The following is a 9,802-nucleotide window of genomic DNA, read 5'->3' on the forward strand; positions in this document are numbered from 1 at the left end:
GCTCCAGGCTGGTCTGCTCATCCTTTCAAGTGGAGATTTCTCATCTCTGGAGATCTGGATGTGGTTCCGGTTTCTACCTATAGTTTTATGTAATGCAGAGGCTCTGCAGGAAGCCTCATTTACTGGGTATGCTGTAGCCCCATTTTAGGTATTACAATCAGTCATAGGCAGAAGACGGACTTACAATCCTTCTAGTGTGGTGTTTCTGACTATTCCTTTCTCTCCCTTTGTTTGCTTTTTGAGGTGCCTCTGGGTGTACTTCAATTGTTAACCTTAACTGTTTGCACCTCCTAGAAGTACAAGGTAGTTGCTGTTAGTAAGTGCTCACAAATCAGTTCTGCCTCATATCGATCCTGTGTAGGGTTTCTGAGGAGCCGCTGGTGAGCTTTAGCCACTGATCTTGCAGTTCAAACTGATCTTACAGTTCAGCGCATTAACCCACAGTGCCATACCATTGTATAATTATTTTATGACCCACTTCCTCTGGGAAAAGTGTTTTTTTGTGAAAGGAAATAATGCTGACTTTAGCATTTTTCAGCATATGCCATTCCTGGCTAGAGAAATCCATATGGTAAACTTACTTCATACAATCTCTGAGCACATCCTAGTATTCATTTTAAGTTAACGCTTCTCTTGATTCTTTTTACGTAAAATCTAAATGAAAAGTGACAATTTTCTTGTTTCAGTCTGAATGAAATATGGGTGTTCACTTAGTAACACCCATAGCAAGTGCTATTTGTTCCATGCACATAAACATGCAATTGTTTCCCAGGTGAGTTTAATTTTTTTCTCCACTAAATGCATTTTGTAAAATGATAAAAATATTACATCTCTCTTATCGTTTTTCAAGAATAAAAAAATTGACAAATTTTTGTATTTTTAAAAGAATTAATCAATTTTACAAAGATTGGTGGTGGTGGTGATGTGCTGTGGAGTCGGCTCCAACTCATAGCGACCTTGTACAGGGTTTCCAAGGCTGTAAATCTTACGGGAACAGAAAGCCTCATCTTTCTCCTGTGGAACAGCAGGTAGTTTCAAACTGCTGACCTTGCGGTTTGCAGCCCGATTCATAACCACTATGCTAAAGGTTAGCCCTGTCTTTATTATGGTTGTTGTTATGTGCCATCAAGTCAGTTCCAACTCACAGCAACTCTGTATAGGGTCTCGAAGGAGTGACTTATGGATTTGGACTGCCAACCTTGTCGTTAGCTGTCCAATGTTTATCCTACAGTGCTGCACCAGCTTTAAAAAAATTTTTTTTAAAGCTTTCCAACTCGGTAAAGATAACTGAGAAGCATAATCTAGTTTTTTTTAAGGCATTAAAATAGAAATGAAAATTACCACTAAATAAATATCCTACTGAGGATATTTAAAAACATACAACAGGGAAATTTTTTATCAAGAATTATACAGTTTCATCAAGTTCAAGTGCTCCAAATGTCATCAGACACACACTACTCTAAATAACTTGCTTTTTTAGTTGCAGTAATATTTAAACAAAATTCAAAGAAACAGTTCCAATGAACTTTGGGAACTCACAGGACCCAACTTTTTCAAAAGCTTTTTATTATGAATTGAGTGATGGTTTACAGAGATGACCATCAATTTTACATTCAGCAAATCACATCTTTTGGTTCATTTCAATGATTGCAATCCCTTCTATGTGATAATGGTTATCCTGCTTCTTCAGTATGATCTTATTTTCATAGGTCCTTAGGAAAATGTTGCCCCTTTGCTCTTGAATGATTGACCATTCCATGGTGAGCATACCTTACTAGTGTTGTTCCTTCTATATAACTACCTATAGCTAGACTAAAACTTGAGGCAGGAGGGTGAGTTCTAGTCCAGATCTGAAGGGTGGTTGAGGGCCATGGTCTCAGGTTCCTTCAGTCTCTTTCTGATCCCATTTCAGAGCAGCTGGGCACCATTTAGTTCTTTTGAATACCCTAATTTTTAATTAGGAACATAAAGCTGTGAAAGACATGATGAGCAATTACATCCAACATTTTGCTGCTGTTGTTTTGTCGAGTCAGTTCTGACTCACAGAGACCCTATATGGGATTTCTGAGAAACAACGAATGGTGGGTGTGAATCACCAACCTTGCAGCTCAAAATGACCTTGTAATCCAGCACATTATCCTGCAGTGCCACACCCACACTCATATCCAACATTATGGTACGTTAAAATGTATATAAACATGTCTGAGAATATTCCATGAAGAAGTCCCTAATATATTAGCCTTGTGATTTCATATTATTTTTATTCATACTTGAACACATGGCTGTCGTATGTAGATGTTATGAGCTAAATTATATCTTCCATACAGGACACACTGAAATCCTTGCATCTATCTACTACATGTGAATTGACCTTACTTGTAAATAGCATCTTTGCTGATGTAAATGACTTATGTTAACATGAGGTCACAATAGAGTAGGTCACACACTCTATTCCAACCTGACTGGTGTCCTTATAAGAGAAGGGCCATAGGTCGACACAAAGGGAAGACAGTCATGTGAATGAAGATGGAGGCAGAGATTGGAGCAATATAACTACACTCAAGAAACACCAACAATTGCCAAAAGCCACCAAAAAAATAGGGATAGGCAAGGGTCTTTCCCTAGAGTCTTTAAAGTAAGTATGGCTCAGCTGACACCTTGATTTGGGACTTCCGTATTCCAGAATTGTGAGACATACATTTCTGTTGTTTTACTCTATTCACTATGCTTTTTTATACCAGCCCTCGAAAATGAATACAATGGGCAAGCAAGCATATTAAAATAATAAAAATGCCGAAGTCCCTGTGATGGGAGCCGCCGTGTTAATAAGACACAGCTTCCAGGTAGTAGCACGGCTTTCGATTAGGGTTTCTCTTCAAACAGGGTTTGTTCATTAGTCAAATCCACCACATGACATTTATAGTTAATGATGAAGTTAAAAGAGAAAAAAAAAAAGGCTAGAAAACTATTATGATTCAACTATGTTATGCAGATTAGCTATTAAAATAGATGTTAAAGAAAACACTAAAGCAATTTTATAACTGATTAATATATACTTTTAAAGAAAATAAAAGTTTGGAATGTTTTTAAAATCTAAATTCTTCATTTTGGATTTCTTAAATAAAAAACCTATAAAAGGGAAAGAGGCAAAACATTTCTTCAAAGAGTATAGAATTGTTAGTGCTAATTATAATTTCTAAAAGTTGAGTCTAGAGGCAGAAGGAAGAGAGAGGAAGAAATAAACAGATAATAAAATAGTCCCAATCACTTAAATTGCCCTTATAACATCCCAGACACTTTACAAATATTTAATCCTCACAACCACAGCGAGGTGAGATGGGTAATTATACCCGTTTTACAAGAAGGCATGTAAGTCACAGGAGGCAAGTAACTTTCAGGAGTTGACACAGCTAGTAGCAGCTGTTGCAGCCTCATGGTGCATCTTCACCATCACCTGCCATTTTACACACATACTCTCATTTTACCCACACAACAACATTATGTGGTAGGTAATATCATTTCCAATATATTGAAGAAACCAAAGCCTAGGGATTCCTACCTTATGGGGCATCATGTATTATTAAAAGGGTGTGAGGTTGAGATTCCAATTGAGATACTTCAGACTCCAAAACCTTAAGGAAGAGGAGCTCTGATATGAAATGAATCTAAGGTGAACTAGACTGAAGAGGGATGTGGTCTCTGTGGTCCTTAAGAGCCTAGTACTGAGATAAATGATTAATCCTGCTAATAAGCAAGGACAAGAGTCTGTTCTGTTCACCACCAGACATTTCAATGCCTAATCCAGTGGCATAAGCGAGTCTACTCTGTACAGTCTCCTTTGCAACAATCATCACATTTACTAACTCATTGTTTAATACCTCTTTCCCAAAGGTTGTAAGCTCTGTTCTTTTAGTGAGGACTTGCTATGTATCAGGCAGGCACTGTTACAGGTACTTGGAATATATCAGCAAATAAAACTTTATTTTGTCTATTATTGATTTAGTTTTGCAACCCTGATGGCACCTAGAGAATATTTGACGTTCACTGGTTTTCAATAATTATTGCATGAATAAATGAAAGAACTAGGCGAGGCAGGTAGAAGCAAAAAAAAAAATAAATAAAATAAAGAGAGAATGAAATTTTGGGTTTGACCTATTAACCACCAGTTTTTATTATAATCATAATATGTTGTGATTAATAAGGATGTTATCATTAAGTGCCATTGAGTTGGTTCTGATTCATACCAATTCTATATAGGGTTTCACAGGTTGCAAATCTTTGCGGGAACAGAAAGCCTTATCTTTCTCCCACAGAGTAGCTGGTGGGCTCCAACGGCTAACTCTGTGGTTCAAGCTCTAGTGTTTATCCTACAGAGTCACCACACCTTCTTTAATAAGGATGTTATTGCTGTTAAGTGCCACCGAGTCACTTCTGACTCATAACTACCTTGTAAAGGGTCTCTGATGCTGTAAATCTTTGCAGGAACAGAAGGCCTCATACAGCTAGTGGGCTCAAACCACTGGCCTTATGGCTCACAGTCCAGTGCTTATCATACAGAGCCACCACACACCCTTAACCAGGATTGCCATTATTTAATTCATCTTTAAAACCAGAAGTGCAACCAAATATATTTTAATTGTGAACGTGAGCTCTTACCCAGATTCTGAAAGACAGCATGTATTTTCAAGACATTTTTCTTGCAAATACTTTTTTCAAGTTATGTTCTCTGGAGTTTGGCCTGCATTTGTTATTTTTCACTTTCCAAAAGGTGACTTTCCAAGGCAAGTCTTCTCTCAGTAATTAGAGGTGTTTATCTAAAGCACATTTAGTTGTAGCAATGGGGTTACAGGCTGTCATCCACATGGTTATTGACTCCCTCAATTAGAGGCAATGGCATTTCACCTCCATGCAAAATATTAGAAAATTAACAAACCCCACTATGCATTCATTTGGGAAATATGCTCTGCTTGTGATGACGTATGTGACAAGCAGGAAGTAATCACGGAGAAACTCCAGTCATACATTTAAGGCTTGCAAACATCAATTAAAACTCTGGCTCTGTACCTTGCAATTGGAGCTCAGTCTGGAAATTTCTTTTTGTCTGACACAATGCGTCAGTCAGCATTGGTGATTAGTAAGAAAAACAAACAACAACCTCAACAACAACAACAACAACAAAAAACCAGCAGAAACTTCACCCTGGTTTTTCTGATTATTTAGATAAAAAATGAACTCCAACATGGTGAACACTCTGCAGACAAGATTTACAATTCTGACATGACAAATTTGACTCAAATACCAAATCATAGTAAATATTTCCTTATAGTACTACAAACACTGCAGAGAGTTTATTATTCAAACGTTATCACTGTCTTTCTCTAGGTTAAGAATATTTAATCTAATGATGAGATTTTTACCCCAGGAATTGTAGTCATAGGAGCTCTGTGGGTGAGCTTCAGTTGTTGTTGTTAGGTGCCATCGAGTCGGTGCTGACTCATAGCGACTCTATGAACAACAGAATGAAACACTGCCCAGTCCTGGGCCAACCTCACAACTATTGCCACACTTGAGCCCATTGATGCTGCCACTTTGCTAATATATCTCACTGGGGGTCTTCCTCTTTATCTCTGATCCTCCACCCTACCAAACATGATATCCTTCTCCAGCAACTGGTCCCTTCTGACAATATGTTCTAAATATGAGAGATGAAATTTGGCCAACCTAATACTAGTGGAAATGTCTTATGTGCATTTTATTGGGATGGATATTCATCACTTTAATCAGATTCTCTAGGAGGCTTGAGATCCTACTAAAGAAGAAACCCTAGTCTGGTAAGAAAGGGTCCAAGGCAGATGGGAGGAAGATTCTGCTGAGGTTTGCTACCATTCAACTGTCATGGATGAACTGGTCTTAGTGTCCAGATGTGATTACTCCTGATGGTCATGATCCTCTTAGTCTCTGGGTTGTGAAAATGGTTAATACGCTCACTTGCTAACCAAAAGTCTGTAGGTTCAAGCCGACCCAGAAGCACTTTGGAAGAAAGGTCTGGCAATCTACTTTAGAAAAATCAGCTTGTAAACCCCATAAAGCACAGTTCTATTCTGATGCACATGGGATCATCAGGAGTTGGAATAGACTTTACAACAGCAGGTTGTTTTTTTCATTTCTTATGTTTTAAAGGTTGAATCTCTGCTGTTTGGGGATCATAAATTTAGCTAAATTCTCACCTCTAACTTCTTTTATTTGAGTAACTGTATTAACTAATGATTCTGCTATATCCTTGCTTGGCACATTCAATATAATTAACCACAAAACAACTAAACATTTATGAAACATTAATATTTTCATTGTATCAAATGAAGCAAACAGATGAACACCTTTCATTTTGAAACATTATAACTTCCTAAGAAAAAGTCAAACCCTGAAGCATATTTTTAAAATCAGAAGCTCATTTCTTTACACGGTACACTACAGTAAACAAAGCCTAATTTATCTGAATCCAATCCGACACGTCAAACTGTGTGTTTCTAAGTCCATCCACTTTATCAGGTTTTCAAAGCACATAGAAGATTTGAGAAATTGGGCACAAATTGCTTAAAGTTATCCATATCATTATTTTTTAAAACATTTTTTTTTTTAAATTTGGGGCTATGAAATTTTAGCCAAGGTAAAAAGTTACCATATTGCTCGAATGAAAGTTTCTATCATTAGGACTCAGGTAAAAATAACTTTTTCATTGTTTGTATATAAACACAATCACTTTTCTAAGGTAAACGGATTTCTATGAGAGCCTGGGCTTTCTAGAAACCTGAAAGATTGTTCTTGTCCTGGATATGTAAAAGTAGTGAACTTACTGTCATGATGAGCCCCTTTTCCTGGAAATATTTAACCAATGGAGCAGCATTCTGCTTGAAGTTCATTAGTCTCCTTTGGGTAGCTTTCAGATTGTCGTCAGGCCTCCCCTGTTGCTCTGCACGCTTCAGTAGTCTTTCTTTGAGCCTCTGATTGGCGCAAGCCAGGAACACCACGAGGTCAGGGGTACAGATCTGTGGAGAGCATCAGACAAGTAGGTAGGCATTCAATGTACAACCAAATACCAAGTGTGGGCAGTGGCATACATCTCTGGTTCTGTTGAGGCTGCCATCTGCTTGGCCTTTTATGTCTCTGCCAGCATATATCCAGTGCTGTTGTTCTATACTAGACCCTCAGGTTCCATTCTTATTACAGTCATTGAATGGTATCAACCAACTCAAATGGCCTTAAGCAGTGGTCCTACATATCTCATGAAAACATTCTTGTCTATGTTCAAATACATTTCCAGGTTGAATTAAGAACAATGTAGGCCAAACTTTGTCCATGGTATATGTAACTAGATTGTAGTGGGGAGATAACTATTGAGGCACAGATGTGGCCCTCTGTAGTACAGATATACTATTGTCATTATTACCATTTGCTATCATTTTTAAAGGAATCCCGGTATGATGCTGTAGGATAAGCACTGGACTATTAGGTCTGTTTGAACTGTAAGGTTGACAGATCAAATTCACCAGTTGCTCCTCGGAAATCCTATAAAGAGTCACTATACATCGGGATGATTTGACAGCACTTAACAATAGTTTTAAAAGTATATTTTAAAACAACCATTTTAAAAGTATATACTGTATAGAAGGTCCACTGGTAAGTTATCTGTCATATTTGCTGTTGTTAAGTGCTGCAGAGTCAATTCCAACTCACAGCAACCCTGTATAAGGTTTCCAAGGAGCTATTACTGAGTTTGAACCAATGACATTATGGTTCAAACTGACCTTGTAGTCCAGTGCTTATTCTACAGTGCCACACCAGGACTCCATTTATAGTATATGAGATTGATAAATTTTACAACAATATGTGTGGTAAATAATATCTCCATCTTACAATGAGAAAACAGAGGCACTATACAATTACATATTTGTCCAAGATCACATAGTCGATAAGGTTAAAAAAAAAGGCTGATATTTTAACTCAGTTTATGTGACCTGTATTCACTGCACTATTTCAATAAACCAAATAGTTCAAAGACCTTCATGAATCTGAGAATACCAAGAAATGTAAGAAATGGCATGAAAAAAACATATGACATAAAACGTTTTTACTAAGACAAAACTCAATCTGAGCACCTATTCACCTAAATTAAATTCCTATCTTGTCATAGTTGTTTGCTTTGTTTATTTATTTTCAAGGTCCAACATAATTTTCTTATATCTCTTAGCTAGAAGTTTTGGTATTGTTTCTAACCCTTGCTTACCAAAACTTCAACCTAGCTGAGATATATGATGTCCAAGGATTTTGTCCACTATTCATCTGTCATTTTGTCGTACTGTGGTGTCTTGTGAGTTGCTGTGATTCTGGAAGCTATGCCAATGGTATTTATATACCAGCAGGGTCACCCATGGAAGACAAGTTTCATATGAGCTTCCAGACGAAGACAGAGTACAAAGGAGGAGTAACGAACTACTTCCAAATATCTGCTCAATGAAAACCTTATGAATAGCAGAGAGACACTGTCAGATATAGTGCCAAAAAATGAGTCCCTCAGGTTGGAAGGTACTCAAAATGCAACTAGGTAAGAGCTACCTCCTCAAAGTAGAGTTGACCGTGATGACGCAAATGGAGTAAAGACCATGGGTGAAAAGTCCACGGAAACTTCATTTGCTGATGGGGTACAACTCAAAATGAAGAGAAACAGTTGTAAATATCCATTAATAATCAAAACATGAAATGTACAAAGTATGAATCTAGGAAAATTGGAAATTGTCAAAAATGCAATGCAATACATAAACATCGATATCTTAGGCATTAGTAAGCTGAAATGGACTGCTCATGGCCATTTTGAATTTGACAACCACATGGTTTACTATGCCGGGAAGGACAAATTGAAGAGGAACGGTGTTGCATTCATTGTCAAGAAGAACATATCCAGATCAGTCACGAGGTACAATGCTGTCAGTGATAGGATAATATCCATGCACCTACAGGGAAGACCAGTTAATACCAGTATTATTTAAATTTATGCTCCAACCACTAAAGCCAGGGCGGATGAAGTAGAAGAAGTCCACCAACTTCTTCAATCTGAAATTGATCAAACATGCAATTAAGATGTATTGATCATTAATGGTGATTGGTATGCAAAGGTTGGGAGTAAAGACAGAGGATCAGTTGTTGGAAAATATGGTCTTGGTGACAGAAATGATGCTGGAGATCGCATGATAGAATTCTGCAAAATCAATGATTTGTTCATTTCAAATACCTTCTTTAGACAGCAAAAGAGATGACTATACACATGGACTTATCCAGATAGAATACATAAATATCAAATTGACTACATCTGCGGAAAGAGACGATGGAAAAGCTCCATATCATCAGTCAAAACAAGGCCAGGGCAGACTGTGGAACAGTCCATCAATTACTCATATGCAAATTCAAAGTGAAGCTGAAGAAAATGAAAACAAGTCCATGAGAGCCAAAATATGACCTTGAATATATCCCATCTGAATTTAGAGATCATCTTAAGAACAGATTAGATACATTAAGCACTAAAGACCGAAGAAAAGAAGAGTTTTGTGGGATGATATCAAGAACATCATACAGGAAGAAAACAAAAAGTAATTAAGACAAGAAAGAAAGAAAAGGTCAAAATGGATGTCAGAAGAGACACTGAAAACTTGCTCTCCAGTGTAGAGATGCTAAAGCAAATGGAAGAAATAAGGAGGTACAAGAGATGAACAGAAAACTTCAAAGGTCAACTCAAGAAGATAAAGTCAGC

At 37.3% G+C, this 9,802-nt stretch overlaps 1 protein-coding gene across 1 annotated transcript in view; it reads right to left on the bottom strand.

Annotated features, from left to right (window-relative positions):
- Positions 1-9,802, bottom strand: part of LOC102812179 (adenylate kinase isoenzyme 5-like) — a 442,715-nt gene that overhangs the window by 353,616 nt on the left and 79,297 nt on the right. Inside the window, exon 6 of the mRNA XM_006831024.1 lies at positions 6,855-7,046. Coding sequence (XP_006831087.1) covers positions 6,855-7,046 — 192 coding nt within the window. The remainder of the gene's footprint in view (positions 1-6,854; positions 7,047-9,802) is intronic.

This window comes from Chrysochloris asiatica, unplaced genomic scaffold (assembly GCF_000296735.1).
Source record: "Chrysochloris asiatica unplaced genomic scaffold, ChrAsi1.0 scaffold00002, whole genome shotgun sequence".
Classification (NCBI taxonomy): Eukaryota; Metazoa; Chordata; class Mammalia; order Afrosoricida; family Chrysochloridae; genus Chrysochloris; species Chrysochloris asiatica.